Source organism: Rhinatrema bivittatum, chromosome 3, assembly GCF_901001135.1.
Source record: "Rhinatrema bivittatum chromosome 3, aRhiBiv1.1, whole genome shotgun sequence".
NCBI classification, from domain to species: Eukaryota; Metazoa; Chordata; class Amphibia; order Gymnophiona; family Rhinatrematidae; genus Rhinatrema; species Rhinatrema bivittatum.
Window position 1 is genome coordinate 572,379,577 of NC_042617.1, and position 21,345 is coordinate 572,400,921.

General features: G+C 41.0%; 1 protein-coding gene across 1 annotated transcript in view; it reads right to left on the bottom strand.

Moving 5' to 3' along the window:
- SYNE1 (spectrin repeat containing nuclear envelope protein 1) overlaps positions 1-21,345 on the bottom strand; it is a 966,955-nt gene that overhangs the window by 643,388 nt on the left and 302,222 nt on the right. Inside the window, 5 exon segments of the mRNA XM_029596918.1 lie at positions 2,822-3,027; positions 10,851-10,963; positions 12,322-12,529; positions 14,333-14,536; positions 20,229-20,330. Coding sequence (XP_029452778.1) covers positions 2,822-3,027; positions 10,851-10,963; positions 12,322-12,529; positions 14,333-14,536; positions 20,229-20,330 — 833 coding nt within the window.

The window sequence follows — 21,345 nt, forward strand, 5'->3', positions numbered from 1 at the left end:
GTGGAGGAGTTGGGGCCTGAGAGGACCAAGTGGCCAGGGGCGTAGGGAGAGTGAGTGGAAGGGACTCTCTTACAGTGAACTTCTAGGGAAATTCTGCTCAAAATATTTAAAGTTCTGCATCTTTAAGTAATAACTTTTTTCTATATTAATTTAAAATGTAATTGCTTAAAGACTGTCATGTAAATTGTGTTATTTTGAACAATATAAATTTTGCAGAATTTTCAGTTTTTGTGCGCAGAATTTTAAATTTTTTTTGGGCAGAATTCTCCCAGGAGTAACTCTCTATTTATACCACTGTACAAAGGGGTTGCTTTTAACTCGGTTTGGGGATTGGGGATGGGGTAAGTTTGAGGGTGGTGGTTTTACATACCCAGTCAGAGGTACAATCAGCAAAGTTGACATAACTGATGATTTTCTGTTGTTTGAATCGATGAAAGGTACAAAAGGAGTTGATTTGAACAATTTACTCTCTGCCTAGCTTCAATCAAGGCAGATATACATCAACATAAGATATACATTGTACAAACCAACTCCTTTTGTACCTTTCATCGATTCAAACAACAGAAAATCTTCAGTTATGTCAACTTTGCTGTTTGTACCTCTGACTGGGTATGTAAACCCCCCCAAAACCTACCCCATCCCCAACCCCCACACCGAGTTAAAAGTACCCCCTCTTACAGTGGTATAAATAATTATATATTGAACTCTGGACAGATGTGCTCTCTCTCACTCTCTCTCTCCCCCCCCCTTCTAAATGTCATGTGTAATAAAATTATTTTCCCCATAATACACAAAGATACAAATAGCACAGGTGCAATCATTTTAGCGCGTGTGGCAGAAATTGCCTATGCAATGTGGTATACAGGAAATTAGCCTAACCACGCCCAGTTTTTTATCACAGGTGCTATTTCTGCTATAAATATAGCATTCTGATAAATCCAGGGGTTAACATTTATGTCTAACTGGTTAACTTTAGGACTGCCCTCCAGCTTGACCAGAGTTAGCCACATAAGTTAAGCAGCTGACTTCAAATATCAGAGTCACTCAACAAAAAAAGCCACAACAAAATAAAAAAGTAGCCAAAAAACTCAAACATAACTTATCATGACCAAGAGAATTACTAGTATCTGTTTGGAAGGCATTTGTTGCTGTGGGCTAGGTGCTGCTTGGCCGGCATTAGTTGCTCGTTGTAAGTTATGTTTAAGTCTTTTGGCTACTTTTGTGTTTCCTTGAGTGACTTTTTTTTTCATTATCTATTTATTTATTTTCTCTATGTAGGTCACTTGGTTCTAGCTGTTATTCCCGGCGTAGATGCCGTGTCTGTTGAATGTGCTTGCGATGAAACTTTTGGGATAGTCTTTACATTTTTGAACACGGTGAGAATTTCTGATTTATATATTGTTTTCAATCTTTCAGGGAATTTGGTATTTCCCCACTCATTCTTACTCTTTCTACATACTTTTTGTTTTTACATTTTTTCAGACTGCGTTATTCCCACACTTGCCAAGACTCTAACATGCAAGCTCATTTTAAGGAGCTGCTTTTTTCCAAATACTCAGGTTGCAACATTTTCAAACCCACCGAGAAATCAGCTGTCAAGCGACCATTACATCAGTCATTTATACCGGCTGTATTTAGCCCTTTTGTGTGCACATGTTCGTTGTTTTTAACGTTATTTTGTTTGTACGTGTCCCCTGAAGAAGCCAACCTTTGAACTGGGGAAACTGTGTCCTGAGGTTGGGAACAGTGTGTATTTTAAATGTTTGTTTGTTTTGTGTACACATTAGATACATTTAAATATTGAAGATCATTTTTTAATATGGACCTCATGCGCATACTTTGTTTTCTATTCAAGAAAACATGTTATGTGCACAAATTGTGATTTCTGTGCATAAGGCAAATTTTCTGCATCTAAAACATGTTTTATATAATGGAAATCATAGTTTACGCGCAGAAACCAGATATCTGCACAAATCATGTTTTATGAGCATAAATTCTGAGTATAGGACCTCTGCTCTATGAATTTCCCATAGAATAACATTATCATTGGGAATGTTTCTGACCAGGAGTTAAATGTTGAGCATGAGTAAAGCTTGCACACCTCTCTGCATTGGGATGTCACAGCTAATGGCATGATTACCATGGGATTTGTAAGAAAGAGCGCTAAAGTGTGCAGATGTTAGCGGTGGCATGTGCACATATTTTTTTGTGCACAAAACTCTTAAATCAAGAGTAAAATTTAGACAGAAGATGTGCACACACATTAGCAATCCTTATGTCATCGTGGCCTCAGCTCTTGGTCTCCTTCTGTCTTCTCCTTGATTTTGCTCTGGTATTAAGCAAGGACTTAATGCAGCTGGTTAGTGCCAGTAAATAAGTATTCAACCAATATAAATGTCCCAGCATTCATTGCAGGCAGTAAGAATCTCTACAGTCTCTGTTAATATATGTAGCTATGAATTTCCAACATCTGGAGATCCTTATACTCTACCTAAGAGCTCCAACTATAATGAACTTAAATGCTTCAACAACGTGCATAACAGAGACAGATTATAGAATCAGGTGCTATATTAAAGATATGTTTAAACCGGGGCACATGATTTGCAAACATTACCCAAATTAATTGATTTACGTGGTCATTTTAGCAACAGCACCAGGACTGTTTGCCCCTCACTAACCGCTGATTAAGTTCTTTTGAACACATTGTTCAAGGAAGAATCTAAGTAGCTTCACAGATTCAATAGTGGAAAAGAGGTGACTTCTATTTTCATTTTCTCCTTCTATACACTCCAGTTAATAGCCCCTGAAAACCCCCCCTCACCTTCCCAGCTCTGTGACACAGTCCTGAAGACCCTGTTTGTCTTGTAGACACTGTTTCTTGAAGCTCTGAAACTCCTTATGTGCCTTTGCTAGCTGCTCCTGGATATTGCCAACAACTGGCTTGGGTAAATAAGCAAAGATCTTTTCCCCTTCTTCCGAAGCAGTATCTAGCTTCTTTTGACCCTCACCGGTAGAGTCCAAGATTCCCTGCATGAGAAGAGAGGATTAGAATGAAAAAACTTGCAAGATCTTCGATATTAATTAATCAATGTGTTTGCTTGTTTGTTTCTTTCCCACACCCTCCGACGTTCAGGGCAGAGTATAGGAGAAACATGTATAATATGAAATCATCAGACTCACATTTTATTGTATACATTTACATTTATTCAGAATTTGTGAATCGCCTAACGCTAAAAGGCCTAGGCAATGTACAAGATAACATTCATAAAACAATATCATCATATCATAAAAAGCAAATAACAAATAAATCATAAAATAATAAAATCAAATTTAGACTTCATAAAAATAAAAACAGTATTGGGAGTAATAAATAATAAATAAAAAACCAGACCAAAAATAAAAACTTGACTAAAAAAAAGCTAATTTAAAAAGAAAGGTTTTAATTAGTTTTCTAAAGGTCTTAAGAGAATCACACTGCCTGACGTCTACTGGAAATGAATTCCAGAGAATTGGTCCTGCCACTGAAAATGCACATTCATGAGAGATGTGGAGATGGGCTGTTTTTGGAGATGGAATTTCTAAAAGGCCTCACTGAGAGGAACATAGCAGTCGACTAGGTTGATAGAATTTCAGAATACCGTTTCCCCAGTGACAAGAGTGATCATTAAGAAGTTTGAAAGTTAGCATGCCTAGTTTGTATTTTATATGCTCTTCGGTGGGGAGCCAGTGGAGATCTATCAACATGGCGGTGATATGATCCTGGCACCTCAGGCCTGCTAGAATGCGGGCAGCTGAGTTCAGAATTATCTGAAGAGGGCGAATGGTGGTCTTAGGTAAGCCTATGTATAAACTGTTACAGTAATCCAGAATGGGAGAGATTGACGCTTGAAGCACTGTGTGGAACTCAGCACTGTGCGGAACTCCATGGTGAGACCACACTTTGAATACTGTGTACAATTCTGGTCACCGCATCTCAAAAAAGATATAGTTGCGATGGAGAAGGTACAGAGAAGGGCAACCAAAATGATAAAGGGGATGGAACAGCTCACCTATGAGGAAAGGCTGAAGATGTTAGGGCTGTTCAGCTTGGAGAAGAGACGGCCGAGGGGGGATATGATAGAGGTCCTTAAGATCATGAGAGGTCTTGAACGAGTAGATGTGAATCGGTTATTTACACTTTCTAATAATAGAAGGACTAGGGGGCATTCCATGAAGTTAGCAAGTAGCACATTTAAGACTAATCGGAGAAAATTCTTTTTCACTCAATGCACAATAAAGCTCTGGAATTTGTTGCCAGAGGATGTGGTTAGTGCAGTTAGTGTAGCTGGGTTCAAAAAAGGATTGGATAAGTTCTTGGAGGAGGTCCATTAATGGCTATTAATCAAGTTTACTTAGGGAATAGCCACTGCTATTAATTGCATCAGTAGCATGGGATCTTCTTAGTGTTTGGGTAATTGCCAGGTTCTTGTGGCCTGGTTTGGTCTTGTTGGAAACAGGATGCTGGGCTTGATGGACCCTTGGTCTGACCCAGCATGGTAATTTCTTATGTTCTTATGCCTAGATGGACATGTAAATGCCTTAATGTGCGGTATATAAAAACTTTTTAATAAATAAATAAATAAACGTAAAACATTTAACTTAGCAATGTTGTACCTAGATATAATTAAACTATTACTAAGCCAAATGGAACCGGTAATCAATATTGAAAAAACAGAATTCATACACCTTGAACATAAAACCACTGAATTAATCCAGAATCCCATCAAACTTAAAAATGACCAGATAGTGTAACTTACTGAAAAAGCTCGAAACCTAGGAGTAATAATTGACAATGAACTCAACCTAAAGCAACACATATCATTGAAAGTTAGAGAAGGTTACGCCAAACTTATGGTCCTTAGAAGGCTAAAACCCCTATTAACCCAAGCTCATTTTCGAACCGTTCTCCAAGCACTTATATTTGCTAGCACAGACTATTGTAACACACTTTTCCTGGGATTACCATATACAACATTAAGACCACTACAAATCTTACAGAACTCTGCAGCCAGAATACTAACTGGAAAAAGTAGAAGGGACCTCATCACTCAAACTCTCGCCAAATTGCACTGGCTGCCAATTGAACAAAGAGTGCAATTTAAAACACTATGCACAATTCACAAACTAATGAATGAAGAAAATACCGATTGGCTAAACACTGCACTACGACTACATGTCCCCCAGAGAAATCTCAGATCAGCCAACAAAGCTCTACTAACCATACCCTTTGTAAAGACAGCTAAACTGATGCAAGTGAGAGAGAGAGCACTGTCCTTAACTGGTCCAACATTATGGAACTCAATGCTACTCGAAATAAAATTAATGAGAGATCTAAAACTCTTCAAAAAAAGTTTTAAAACATGGCTTTTCAAAAAAGCTTTTCAAAATGAGAGTGGGGAGTAAGTAATACTAATGAACGAGAAAAAGAACTCCTAAACACAGTTAAAAGTCACCAAAATAACATATATGCTTTCTTTATTATTTTTTTGCATACTTAAGTATTAGTTTAAGAAAGTACAGTTTATCTCATATTTGATGGAATTTCCAATCCACATTCCATATAGCAATATTATTTGAATCATGTAACCGAAATTTATTGGCACCTACTAGATAATTTAGAAACCAATCCAAACTTATTTATGTGCCTATCTGTAAACCGTTGTGATGGTATATTACTAAACGATGGTATAGAAAAGTATTTAATTAAATAAATAATTAAATAAATAAATAAATAAATAAATGTAGCAGTTTTTAAAGACGAGAATGCACTCATGTAGAAGCCATGTGAGATGACTTCCTTACTCTGTGGCCGGATGGAGAGGGCATTATCAAGTAGGACACCTAGACTTTTGATTTGAGATTGAAGTGGAAAATGCTTTACATATGTTACATATATAAAGCCTATAGACAATTCAATGGCATACATTGTAACACATTTTAAAAGCTCACTTACACAGGTAAAGGGCATTTTTATGTGTAAAACACAATTGTAAGTTTTTGAATATTACCCTTTTAAAAAGGTAGAGAGTTCCATAGAACTGGCCTGGTAATAGAGAAAGCCTTTTCGTGTGTTGCTGACAATCTGGCAAGACAGGGAGCTGGAACATCTAATAAGTTTTGGCAGAGGGCAGAGGGTATAGATCTGCAATACAGAACTGATTCATAGGGAGGAGACTGTATTGAGAAGGTTGTGTACAACGATTGCACATTTGTATTGAATACACCATTGTATAGACAACCAATGCAATGAATGTAATACTGGAGAGATGGGGTCACCGGTGGTCATATCGGTGAGAAATGAGCAGCAGCATTCTAAGTTAATTGCAGGGATCCGATTAGATTCTGAGGAAGGCCTAAATAAAGAGAGTGTGCAGAAATCAATAACCTGCAAAAAAACTCAAAGACTGAAGAGCTGTTCTGAAATCAGAAGGATCTAAAATGGCTTAAGGTGACAAAAGAGTCTTAGGTTTCAGAATGAAGACTGAACTACAGGTCTGACTTGTGCTTGCATCTCCAGAGAGGAATCAATGATTACACCTAAATTGTGAGCTTTCTGTACAGCCTACAGAGTACAACTATCAAAGCGAAGGTTAAAGGAATTTTGCAACGAGAAGAACCACCAAGAATAATAATTTCAGTTTATTCTTAAGATTCAAGGACAATGTAATATGAGAGAGCCAGGTTCTGATGGTGGACAGGCAAAGCAAAGCACAACTAGTGGCAGCAGACCCAGGAAACTAAAACCGGATATCATCAGCGTACAATCAGTATGAAAGACCTAGAGTGGATAATAAACAAAAGACATGTAAGGTAAAGGTTGAATAAAGTCACAGAAAGGGATGAACCTTGGGGAACCCCAGTTACAACAGGGAGCAGAAGTGGAACAGGCTATCCAACATTGTTGTGCACGGTCATTGAGATATGATTTAACCATGAATGTACACTACCTCTGATCCCCATGTCAGCCACTGTAAGTGGAGTCCCATTTGGCTGTGAAACCTTGTACTGGACCAACATAAAGTTATTATAGCACATGAACTTTCAAGACCGTACAGATCTCTCTGTTCAGATGTGCTCTTGTAAGTACTTGTGCTACAACTCCTTTTTATGCTGGTTTAGTAAAAAGTATCACAACCTAGTTTTTTTCCAGAACTAATATGCCTACTAAAGATCTGAGGCACTATGTTTGGGGAAATTATAAAACAGAAAGAAAAAAGAACAAACTAATTAGCTACAAGGAAATAGATTCAGGAATATCATCAGAAAATATTTTTCATGGGAGGAAGTGACGTCACCTCCAGAGATGGCGGCTTAATAGTGGAGCTCCCAACCTGACTTCGCAATTATTAGCCATCCCGTCACTACACCGCCTTTAAAACCCTGCTGTAGCATGTGCGATCTCAAGGCAAGCTACAGCAATGTCCCAGGTTAAAAAGAAGATAGATTTTAAAAAGTTTTCCTTCACGAGCCGGGAATCGGCCCAGGCTCTCGTGTGCGAAGAGGCAGAAGACATGGCCACCAAAATGTCTGATTCAGGCACCGTGGAGGACGTGACTTATCCCAAGGAGGGAAGACCGTCGTGGGCTGATTTTCACCGATAGTTTTCTGAATTGCGCCAGGATATGGCACATATTAAAACAGAGTTTGGCTCCATGCTCACTGAGCTGCAGGGCGAAGTTGCTAATCTAGGACAGCGCGTGGAGGAGGTGGAGTCTCGGGCAAAGGAGCACGCAGCTAAGGCTGTGTTATGCTAGGAAGATATTGCAGGCCTTTCTAATTCAGTGCTAGAGCTGGAAGAGCTTATGGAGGGCCTAGAGAACAGGTCCCCGAGGTCTAATTTGTGTTTTCATGGGGTTCCAGAGCTACCTGCATTTAAAGACTGTTTTCAGGTTGTAACAAGTATCTGCACATAATTGCTAGACATGTAGGATGTCGCTGAGCCTTGAGAGGAAACCTTCTCTGTGACACAGTGGTTTGCTTCCAAGATTTTACACTTAAAGACAAAGTGGCCATGATGGCCAGGAAAAAAGGGCCAAATTATTTGGAACGACCATCGGGTGGATATTTTTCAAGATCTATACTTGATCACCATTCACAAGCAGAGGGAATTCCGGGATATTATTTCCATATTGAAGCTCAAGGACATTAGATATCGATGGTCATGTCTTTTTGGCCTTCAATTTTCTATGAAACAAAACTCAGCTAAAGTGAAGATGGTGGAGGCCGCAGCGGCTGTTTTATAAAAGGCTGATCTTTCAGTCTCTATTGGCGACCTCCATGAGGCACCTATGGATAGTTTGGAAAAGAAAATTGCTTGGCTTAAATGGTAGAGGATCCAGGGGTCCAGTAGGTGGTTCAGAAGACATCAGGATTCCCACTTGTCACCTGGAATGGTGAGTGATGGTTGAGCAGTGCTACTCTGGGACTTTTTATATGTTCAGCTGTTGTTCTTACTGAAACCTGTGGTCTGGGGTCTTCTTATCTTGTGAGGGGTGGGCAAAACATATATTTTTGTGAAATAGGTGAAGAGTTCTTGCAGATACAGTATTATCTGGGATGGGCTTTTTTACGTTATGCGGCTAAATGCCAACTTTTAAATGTTTTGGGCACTTATCCATCTAAACTTTATCAAATATCTCATTATCCAGCTAAAATGTATCCAAATAGCTTAGGTGCATTCCAGAAGCATTTCTGGAAGGAGTTAGTTTCGACAGATAAGTTATCTGGCAAATTCTGATATTCAGAGTTAGCCATATAACATATCCAGCTAAACTCTGGTCACGCCGAACAGCAATCCTAAAGTTAGCCAGATAAACATATCTGGATATCTTTAATATAGCTGACTATATTCCGTAGTGCAGCTGCACCACTGATTATCCCTTTAAAATTAGCCAGACAAGTTTATCTGGCTAACTTTGTAATCCAGCCAGTGGCTGAATATGGACCTCAGAGAATTCATTATTTGGCAAGAGGACAAAACCAAGATACTGTGGCAACCTGCATAGAGCAGTGCTTCAATTCAAAATGCACTGAAATGATTATACTGTGCTTCCAAAAAAGGCAAGGGAGTAGATTTCATGGAGTGGCAGTTACAACTCTAAAGAGGGGGTATGGTGTTATCTTACAAGACCTTGCTAGGCAGATATTTTTTTTGTTTTGGACTATGCTGAGAGGGAGGGGGGAAGAGAGAGAGAAAGAGAGAGAGAGAGAGAGAGAGAGAGAGAGAGAGAGAGAGAGAGAGAGAGAATCTCTAGAGTAGCACACCTATTTGTCATCTATTTATACCACTGTAGGAGGGTCAACTAGTAACTCAAGGTGAGGTAGGTGAGGTTTTGGAGGTGGTTTAGAGTTTGGGGGCCAGTTTACAAGCACAGTCAGAGGTATGAATAGCACAGTACACATCAGTGAAGATCTGATGTGATTTGGAATGAGGAAAGGTTCACAAAGACGAGATTTCTACAATATACTCTCACCCTAGCTTGATGCTCTAGCTAGCTGCTATCAAGCTAGGGTGACAGTACACTGTACAAATCTCATCTCTGTGTTCCTTTCCTCACTCCAAATCACATCAAATCTTCAATGATGTGCACTGTGCTGTTTGTACCTCTGACAGTGCATGTAAAACTGGCCCCCAAAACCTAGACCCAAAACCTCGAGTTACTAGCTGACCCTCCTACAGTGGTATAAATAGATGACAAATGTATATGCTACCCTAGAGGTTCATTTTTTCTCTCTCTCCCCCACTGAAATGGGATTCATGATATTTATTGTGAATCGCATTTCGGGAATATTGCACAGCTTAACACCAGGAAAAAAGGTATCGTTATAACATGCTTTATGCTATCACACGCAGCGTTAAACATGCCTCATTTTCATAGATCCCACCCCAACTCCTCCCCTTTGACTAAATTTTCAAAATTTGCATACGCATCTTGCGATGCAAAAAAATAACGCATGCGTTATGGCGTTATTGCGGGCGTTACTGTACTCTGTGCTATTCTTCACGTCTGTTATTTCCCCAAAAGATAGTCTCCTTACCTTAATCACCTGATTTATTTAGGCTCTTTCCAATAGACTCAAAATTAGGAGCGAATCACTTGCAGCCAATGTGGCAACCTCCAGAGCAGAGCACTGTTAACTGTGAGAATCTAGTTGTTTGTGAATCTACCGCTAAATTGTCATTGTGTTTAAACCTAATTTTATTTCTCATATTCTGTGTGTGTCGGTTCTGTCTCTCTCCAAAGCTCTTAACTGCTGCAATGAGCGCCACAGCACTAGTGCACAACTGCTGCCACAAAAGCCTCTGCTACAACTGTACAAGTGGTGCCCTTCTCACATTATGCTTTCTTGCACCACCATAAAAGAGTAAATTTGGAACGGCCTATTTTACACCAACATTCAAAGCAAACGTGTGCACACAAGTTCATTTTGAAAAATTACCCCACCCAACTACCCACATAAAATTACACCTGCTATGTTTTTCCAGGCACCTTTATGCTCATACTTTCGAAAATGCAGAAGTACACGTGTAAGTGCAAGCCCCTCCCAACTCCGCCCCAGGATCACCTCTGCTCGCTGCGGGTAAATTCAAGCGCATACATCACACATACACACACATGCGCACGCTTGGAACTTTACTCGCAGATCAAGCGGGCAATTTTGCAAAAGGCCATCTCCCTAGCTAAAGCACGGTTTTACCAGGGGAAAATGCCTTGGAAAATTACCCTCGAAAGAATCTAGACTTCCTGACATCAAGACAGGCACAGGGAAGCAATCGCTTCTCAGGTTTTGTGATAGAACATGAGCTACACCTGTATGTCTTGCAGCTTGGCTTCTAAGGTTTTACTGTCTCCGGATCTGTCAGAGAACTCTTTTGCAGCGGTCTTCACACCCGAAAACCAGTCCTGGAACTCCTGCATGGAGTCTTTTTTTTAACAAAAAGAGAAAAAAAAATATATTTTTTCACAATCAACGTCATTACATTGTGCAACATGAGCTAACTGGGATGTCTATGTACTAAGCAGCATTAAAACCAGAATGGTAAGGTGAGTGTGCCGACAGTTTTAATGTCAGCATTGCATCGTAGGCAGACAGCGCAGCCGTGGTTTAACACTGACACGCTCTGCATATTAACTTTCCCCAAAATTGACTCAAAAGTGAAAGGGTGGCTTAGCATAAGACTCCCCCCCAACACTACCAGCACCCAGAACTGATCAGGTCTTCCCAGCTGCACCCCCCCCCCCCTGAGATCTAAGACAAGCTTTCCAGGCCAACAAAACCACCACCCACCCCTGACCCCCACTTATGTGCTCACAGGTGCTCCCCAAATCTTTGTTGGCGGAGATGGTTTCCTTCCTGCTGGCTGCGGCATTAAATCCAAAATGGCACAGCCAGCAGCAGTTCAGTGTCACTTTGAAATGATCTTCTGTCATTTAAGTGTACAGCTGCATCCATCTCTTGCCCTAAGCCTCTGAACGCGGCCCGTTTTCTCTGCATGTTGGTTATATTAAGACTGACATCCAGATTATTTACGGAGGCTGCGCAGGACTTTTCAAAAACCACAAACATCCCATCTTCAGATACAATTGCCTTTGGATACGTTCTCAGTGGATCCATTAAAAGGTATCACAGACGGCAGAAAATGAACTCATAATCTGATGAACTCGTTAAGTCTTGAAAGCATTACTACACAACAGAAGGGGTCAGGCATTGCCCATGCTGCTTCTGGGAGTCGTGAATACTGGAAATTCCCAGCACAGTCCCAGTGCAGGGGAAAACAGGTCTGGAAGGGCTAGGAACTCTGCGGATTGGCCCTAAAACAGGCTAGGCCCCCATCCATAATTAGGAGTGGAGGTTTGAGCAGCAGGCTGTGAGCCAGGATTCAAATCCCACTGCCGCTGCTTGTAACCCCGGGCAAGTCACTTCACCCTCCATTGCCTCAAATGCAAACTTATGGCCTCATTTACTAAGCATTTTTCCCCATAGAGAGAGAATGGGTTTTGCCTCAGTAAATCAGGCACTCGGACTGCAAAGCCCTCTGGGAACAGGGAAATACCTACAGTACCTGAATGAAATCTGCTTTGAAGTGCCTGAAATGTGGAATATATACATATCAGATAAATAATATTTATTAGCACTTAGTATGAACCATCTGCATTGTCTTTCATGACGACACTGCATTTGGGGCGTATGTAAAACCGAACCCCCTACTGCTGCCACTGCTCCTTAGGGCCAGGGATGTTATTATAAAGAGGAAAAGTTTGAATAAAAATGACTCCACACCGGCAAAATGTTTTTCCATTGAGTCCTGCAGGCTGGCCTGTGTCTTGGCACAGAGCTGATTCACGGTTTCGTACGTCTTGATCAGTGCAGTGACAGCGCTTCCCAGCGCCTCCAGCTCGACGGAGGGATACCTGCGGCAGAGACTGTTCAGGCTCTCTCGCGTGGAGTCCATGCTGCTTTGCTGGCTCTGAAGCTCCCTCTGCATTTCCTGGATCAGTAATCAAAACTTGCATCAGAACCCTGGTTGCCAGTTTATTAAGCGCATGGCGGAAAAAAAATGCATTCTGTCTATCACTGAATAAAGAACTACGAGACAATCCGGCACTCGGACTGCCAGACTAGCTGACATGACTACTACCTAATTACATGAGGAATAGGGAAGAGCGAACAAAGGGTAAGGTTGTACTAGTACAGCTTAGAGAGGAAAATGATTTAAGCAGCTTAAGGACACAGCCTAAGGCTTTATTTTCTAAAGAAGCTTTTGGCTAAAATATATGATTTTATTTTTTTTGTTATTGTCTTGTTTTAATAGTTCTATGTGATTTTACAATTGTTTTACTGTAATCTGCACTGAACATGTGTTTTTTGGAAGATGTGGAATAAAAACTTTTAAAAATAAATAAGTAAAATATATATATATAAATACAATGGAATAGGCTGTCTCCTCAATTATTTTCAGTGTAAACAAAAGAAGATTTTGAAGCACTGGGATTATGAAATTTGTAGGGGCTTTGAAATATGCAAATAGGCACCTCCTGCGGCTTTTCTTGCTTGCCTCGTGGCCATCTTGCCCAGATCTGCAACACTCCTCATCTGGTCAGAGTAACCTTGGGGAACAGTCTATAATGGCAGGTAAGGACCATAAAGCCCACTTGACTAATTTAATTCCTGTGGCATGGCCTAGGGTCCCAGCTGATCTCATAACTAAGGATCCTTTGTGCTTACCCCATGCCTGCTTGAATTCTGTTACTGCTTTTGCCTCCACTACCTACACTGAGAGGTGCTTCCCTGTATCCACCACCCTTTCTGTACAGAAGGGGTTGTTTTTTTTTTTATAATGTTGCTCCTGAGTCTAACCCCTCACAGTGAGGACAGTTTTCAAGGCCATTTGCCCGGGCAAAATGGTTTTCCTAAAATCTCCTTTCCTTTGGCTTGCTAAAAGTATGCTCAGCCTTCCATCGCCTGTGCACTTTTAGCCACGCTGTGGTTAGTTTGGGGAAGGAAAGCAGGGAACGTACATGACATTTTCACAAGCGTGCATGCTGTTTTTCCCCCTCTCGGCCACTTGCACAAAACAGCAGGTGAAAAGAGCGCAGCCAGTTTTAGCATGTGCACGTTATACTACATTTTCAGAGAGAAAGCATCTATGTGCATTCTTTTTTACAATTAGCATATAATATGCATGCGAAAAGCAACTGTATCTTCTTGTTCTAGAATGTCTTTTCAAATGAAAAACATTTACTTCTTGTGCATGATCTATACCTTTTAAGTTATTTGAATTTCTCTGCCATATCCCGTCTCTCCTCTCCTCTCTAGGAATGTGCAGGCCCAAAATTTTTGTTTCATTTTTTTTCATTTTTCGGATCAAAACAGAAAAGAAAAAAACCCTCTTAAAAAAAAAACAAATAAACCCCCAAAACAAAAAAAATAATCCAAGCAGGACTCTTGGAGGCCCTCCGGCCGGCTCCCAAGCCGGGACCCAGTTGGGGCCTGCCTGCCCAGGCCTTTCTCATCGTTCTCCCACCGGCAAAAAAATACCTCAGGGTCTGAGCCTACCAGCTGGGCCAAGTACCCCCCTCCTGCAAACTACAAAAATTGCTGGGGCCAGGGGGACCTCCTCGACTCCCATTTACCCCTTTCCTTAGGGGATGGATGGTTGTGAGGGGTAGGAGTGAGGCCTGCCTACGCCCACACTCTCTCTTCTCTATTAAACATAGCAGCACTGACCCTCCTGAGGGGGTTACTGTTATTATACCTGACCTTACAGTGATCTCTCTTTTACAGGACTCACCTTTACTTTCCTCAGGTCCCCTGGCTCCTGGCTGTGTGCACAGCTCAAAAGTGAGGCCTCTATTTTGGACAGCCATTTTGTCATCTGCTCAACGAATCGCTCCAGCTGCATCTTCTGAGCACTGAAATCCTTCAGAGTTCCTTTAGCCACTTCAGACATCTCTTTGGCATGTTCCAGCTTCTGTCTTAAATCTGCTTCCATGAACTGCACCAAGGTAGATAAACTGTACCATAATGACTCTTTACAGTGGGTGAGGAGGAGGAGAATCCTTCTCCAAAACAGTCATTCTGCATACGTAAAGCATGTGAATATTAAAAGATGCCATCAGAGTGAATGCGAGCAAACATTTCGTTTATTTTCCACCTTATATGTAATCATTGGTCTGGAAAAAGTCCCAAATATTTTTCAACTACATTTTTAATTGCAGATATAATATATTTTCAATTCTATAGTCCAACAAACTTATCTTTTGGGTTGTGCAGTATACATCAGCGTAACGCCAACTGGATCTGATTTTACAACAAAGCCTTTTCCTTCGTTTCAGCCCGACACTTTGTAACTATGCCAACTCATTCTGAGATCGTACCCAGATGAAGAACGGTAGGTCGAAACACAGCTCCGTGTTGGGCTGAAACGAAGTATAAAGGCATTGTTGTAAAATTGGATCCAGTGGGCGTTACCCTGATGTATACTACACAGCCTGAAAGATAATGTTTGTTGGACTATATAACTGAAAACATATTTTATCAGCAATTAAAAAAATAGTTGAAATATATTTGGGACATTTTTCCAGACCAATGATTATATATAAGGCGGAAGACAGACGTAATGTTTGATTGCATTCACTCTGATGACGCCTAGTACGATGGTCTAATTGACATATTATAAATTTATTGATGAGGTGGACGATTAGTACATTGTTGTTTATGTATCCACTCACAAGTCTTCATTTGGGAATATATCTTTGATATTAAAAGATGTCACCAGGTCTCTCCATTCTTTTGATCTTTACCTCATGAACTGTAGCAAATTTTATTTTTCATTTTTTCTCTTTAACTTGGCTCAATTAAAGTGCCTCTCTTCTCTAACTGCATAGACGTCTAAGGGGAAAACTGCCTCAGAAAGCCAAGAGCCGTTTCTTCTATGGTCACTGTTCTTCTGGGGTTTGTAACTGCGCTGGCAGGAAGCGCGGGGAGCCCTGGTCTGTACATTTAAAGCTTCGGGTCTGGGCTTCTTACAAGGCAGAGGCCAGGTTAGAGAAGGGAGATGCTGTAACATACATTGAAACTGCTACTGGACGATAAGAAGCTGAAGAATCCAAAGGCATGAAATGTATTCAGTTATTGGGATTGGTGAGGCAGTTTGGCTTTATCCCAAAAACCTGATGAAAGGACAGGTTTGGAACCCACTTCTCTAAACAGAAAGAGAGTCTACATAAGAAGGTATCGGGATTGGATCACTGCTGACTTATCCATTCCTAGATTTCATTTTCAAATTCAAAGTGGAACGAGAGAGATGATGCATACATTTCACACATGGAAAAAAATGTATTTCAAAGTTAATGAGAGTTCTATATAGATACAGAACTCTTACATTGTAAAATAAGCGCAAGATGAAATTTGAACACTTTTGCCTCTGCAAGAAACTATAAATATACACAGTGGATGTAGTTCTAAAAGGGTTATGCAGGAGTTGCAAGCATAAAATTAGCATATATGTATTTAAGTAGCGAGTATGCATATACATTCTATTTTATAAACCTCAAAAGTATGTGAATATTTGCAATTTCACACATAAATGTTAATGGAACAAAGAGGAGATTAGGGGCGTTCTAGAGTGGGTTTCAGAAGTATGCACAGATGTTACTATTTTGTAAGTGGTGACTGAACTTGTCGGAATAGTTTTACACTTGCTACTTGGCTCGGGCAATTGAAATTGCACTTGTCTTTTGGTTCAAACTTGTCTGTTTGAACTGGTGGAGGTATCGATGGACTGGCGGGTCTCCAAGAAGTCTTGAAAATAAGCATGTACTTTATAAAATACCTGCGGTCAATATTCCAAGCTGGTTATTTAAGTAACTTAAGCCAGATTTAACTTATTCGGCAAAGTTACACGATATATTCAGTAGCACAGTTAAGCCACTGAATATAGGCGTACATATCACATTTAGCCATATAAGTTATGCCGTCTAAGTTTAGACCTAACTCTATGGGATGTCTAAACTTAGCCGCATAACTTAGCGGCTAAGACCGAATATTGGTAGTTAGCCACATAACTTGTGCAGCTAACACGCTCCGTCTCGATCCATCCATTACATGCCCACAAGTTAGGCTGCTAATATTTTAGTCAAATAAGTGACTTATGCGACTAAGCAATGGCTGCTGAACAAGGGCCTCTACTTAGCCACATATATTACACATATCCAGCTAGATAGTGCTGAACGCACTTTGAATATTGATCTCCCTGTGTTTAATTTGAGGCTATTATGCGCACATTGTTAGAATATGCACATAAAATATATATGTGCGTAATGTTATAAAATGAATAGAGAATGCATGTGTGTTCCTGCCTTACAATTATACACATGTACTGAAACATATGCGTAGAAATATGGGGTATTTTATAAACACTGCTGCTCCTGCCACACAGTTTTTAAAATACTAGTATAAATCTCTATGGGCCCACTTATACACGCAAATGTTGTACTACAGATAGGCTCAATAAATATATTTACAATAATTAGAAAGACACGGGATAATAAAAACTACCGATTTAAATTAAAATGAATTAAAACATGATACACTGGCTTAGATTTTTCATTAAGGTACTGAGTAGTGACTTGGCCAGCTAAGTATAAGCGTATTTACAGCTTCACCCTAGCTGGCTAGATTGCAAATGAAAATGAGCTTAAATCTAGCCGGTTGTATTTCAGCCTCCTTTCCACATGCATGGAGAATTGTGGGACTTAACACTATCCAGCTAAATCCACTCTCCTCCCCCCAATTCAACCCTGCCTCCTGGAACACCCCCTTTTTTAGCAGCTAAATATAGATATCTAGTGAGACTAGATGGCTATATTTAGCTGCTCAGTGTTGGTAGATTTTCAATCTGCAGACCTAGCCTCCTCACTCTGTAGTCAGACGGCTAAATTGCTCTGAAAATCTACATGTCCTACAGTGCAAAATATCTGGAAACTCTGGAAATTTGGGCCAGACTTAAATCAATGAAAACCACTAAAAGGTCAATATTCAAAGGGTTTCTATGGGTAACTTTTGGAGTTACCTAACCAAAAATCAAGATCTGAACATCGCCCTCTACTGACCACAGACATTTTGCATGCACATCTCATTATGGGCCTCATTTTATGGTATAGTTATTCGGTGTGATCACTGCCGTCTAGCACAGGACACCCCCCCCCCCCCCCCCCGGTTCCCCTGTGACCACCGGATTTTCTAAGTTCTGGGAACTTAGAAAATCCAGCCCTATGTTCTTAAAAGAGGCATGACTGGAGGCATTCTAGAGGTGGGGCTAAACTTTAGTTAGTTAACACACATATTCAGCTAACAAGACTGATTGGAAGGAAAGCTGTCCTAAAATTATCTGTGTGTAACTTTATCTGGGAATATTTGGCAGCAAACATATCTTGCCAAGTCCCACTGAATATCTGAGAAAAATTACATGTATACATTTACTTGGTTAACTTACTTGCTTGCCAGCTCTCTGAATAATGACCCCTAAATGATTATGCTGGAGACGGCGGATCAAAGTCTTTCTGATAATTAATTGTATAATAGGGATCGGATGTTGACCCAAAAAGATGCTGCATATAGGCTCAAGATAACAGAGAACTATTTACTAGCTGACCTCCTTAACCGTCTGTTATTAAATTTAACTTACAAACCAATTGTTACCTGTGTAAGAATATGAAGGAAGAAGATTCTCCATTCCCCACTAAGTTTTTTCAGTATGGTTCTTAGAGGGACCACATAAAATCGGTAGGTGCAGTGGAGGAATTTAATAGGTAATGTCCTCTTAAATAAAATAAACTCCCCAGAGGAGAACCACATATAGGGCCGAATTTTTAAACCTACATGGACGGGGTACATTTGTGCGCGCTATTTGGCGCGCACAAATGTACACCCGATTTTATAACATGTGCACGCAGCTGCGTGCGCATGTTATAAAATCAGGGATCGGCGCGCGCAAGGGGGTGCACACTAGTGCAACTTGCGTGTGCCGAGTCCTCGGGGAGACCAGCTGGTTTTCCCCATGGCCTCGGAGGGAACTTTCCTTTCCCCTCCACCCCTACCTGTCCTGCCCCCCCCCAGCTTGAAACCCCCCCCTGTACCTTTGTTTCACAAGTTACAATTGCCGGCGCACAATCCCCCGGCCTAGCGGCAATGGAGAGGCCTCTGGCTACTCCCCCACCCCCGGGCTGCCGATTTTTTCAAGCCACAGGACTTACACGCATCCTGGGGCTTTGCGCGCGCTGCCGGGTCTTTTGAAAATAGGCCCGGCGCGTGTAGGCTTTTAAAATCTGCCCCATAATCCTCAGGTGTAGCTCCATAAAAAAAACAGTTCTTTCTCCATATTTGCCAGTCTAATTCCATTTCTACTGGAGATCTCATACCACCATTGCTATCATTTGTCATTTTTAAATTGCTGCTGGACATATGCAGCGCTGTACAAACACACGAAACAGACAGTCCCTGCTTCATGGAACCTGCAATCTAGTCAAGACAAACATACAGGACAAATGAGTCTATGGGAAGTGTATCGACTGTAGAGAAGTATTTGGAATTTGAAAGCAGTTTTAAAAAGGTGAGTTTTTAAAATGGCTCTGAATACAGCAAGAGAAGGAGAATAATGAACGGACTCAGAATTCTATTGCAGGCATTTGGCACAGCGAGGTGGAAGGCGCAAAGTGGGGAGCTGGCGATGGAGGAGAAGATAAGAGAAACTTGCTGGATGAACGGAGTTCATGAAGACAGGTGGAGGGAGAGGGAATGAGGAGCTGCTGAGTGAATGCATTTACCCCACTCTATCCCAGTCCTGCATTAGTAAATCTTTTAGTGAGTGAGGGGCAAAAGCATCAGACTGCCATGGGACTGGAGGTAAAACACCAGGACTGGACTGCAGAAATGGAATTAGGCTGGCAAGCATGTTAGGAAGTGGAGGAGTGGCAGTGATAGTGGCCGCATGTCCAAAACCACAGTTATGTTTTAGGAAAGAAACATTTGACCTTTATAGGGAACATTTTACAAGTTAAAAGAATTTGCAAATGAACTTGCTCCACGAGTTTTTACTTACTGCTTTGGTTATAAAGTATTTCTTTACATCTATAATAAAACCATTTTTACATGGCATATATTATTCTCAATTTGCTCTAAAGTGACTGCTTATAATCATAATCGCTTACTTTGCAGTTTAAACTAACTGGCAATTATCATTAGATAATTCTAAAAAGTTACTACCTTCTCAGTCATTGTACAGCGTTTCAGACAGAAACAAACGGGGCAATAGGCAATATTTCAAAATGAAGAAACATGCTTGCTTGACATGGAAGCTCCCTGCATTTCCTCTGGCTTGTATGTTCCAAAACTCGAACAATAAGAAGGAGCAGCTACATAAATTCCTTCAGCGGGCGAGAAGAGCAAACATTCTGATTTACACTGTGGTGTCTGAACGCTACAGAAACGTGTGCGGGTTTCCGTTTTGGTTCCTTCGGCAGTCTGCACTGCTAATAATCTGCATGACTCTTCCTCTGCCACCTCTCCTGGCCCCTCAAGCAGCAGAGCACACGTTGACTCCACGCATCGCTCTCGGCACCACGCAGAGACCGTGTTTCGCCCCTGCCAGGATGCAGAGGAGGAGGTAAAGACGCATCGTGGCTTACCTGAAGCTCCGTGGGAGGCTCCTGGCTTTTGGTCAGTTCCTTAAGTTCAGACACCTTGGAGTGAAACTCTTCCAATCTCTGCCCTTTGGTCAGAACTTCAGACTGCAAAACAGTTTACACCGATATCGTTTGACTGAAGTGAAGGTAAGAATACTTATCTACATATTATGCATATAGAGAGAGAGAGATATTGCAGTACATTATTCCCTTTTTCTCTTACAGCTTTCCAACAGTGTGGAGATTTCGCTTCTTATTAAATAATCTGATCTTCCCAGTGTTTTAAGTTTCCAAAAGTTGCCTATAAGCATTGAGCCTGCCCCTGCTTTTTGGACTGGAAAGATTTACTGAAGTCATTATGATCCGCAGAAAGGAATGTGCCAAGCCTGCCCTCTGCTTTTTATTACTTCCCTCTGAGACATAAGATTCGAGGGAAACAACTAAAATAGAACTGATTTACATGGTCGGCAAGGAGTCCAGAGCTGCCATGTCTAAAAGCAATCTATTTAGATACTGCTACTTCCATTGCAACGTCACAATGTCTGTATGCGCAGTTACCCTACAACTATCTGCATGCTCTTCATATCATGCACAACATGCTAAAACTGAAACAAGAAGCCTCACTTTTATTGATTTATTTATGGCCTGGAAGCTTTTCCCTGCTCCTTTTGGCTTCTAGTTCACTCAGAACTGCATCATTAACCTTCTGTTAATTCTCTTCTGTTTAACTCCATTACTGCAAGAACAATTTTCATTCATTTTAGAACCCTCTATGGGTGCACCCCCAGGTCTGGCCAGTGCATGTCCTATTCAGCAACGACTGGGACTCTCTGTCCCAGACTCCCAACCTGAGGACTATCAATGCCCCCCTCCTCACCACACACAACCAGCCTGAGGAGCACAAGCCAGGCTTGGGACTCAGATCTGGATCTCTCACTATGCCTTCAGGCTGGTGCCGAAACAAGAAACCAAGTCACATAATAAATGATGCACTGTAGTAATTTCATTTAGGGAATCTAATTTCTGAGACACCGATATTCAGTGACTAGCTTAGTAAGCAGCCGCCGTTGAATATCTGTTTACATTCAGGGGGCGCCACTTATCCAGCTAAGAAGTTAGC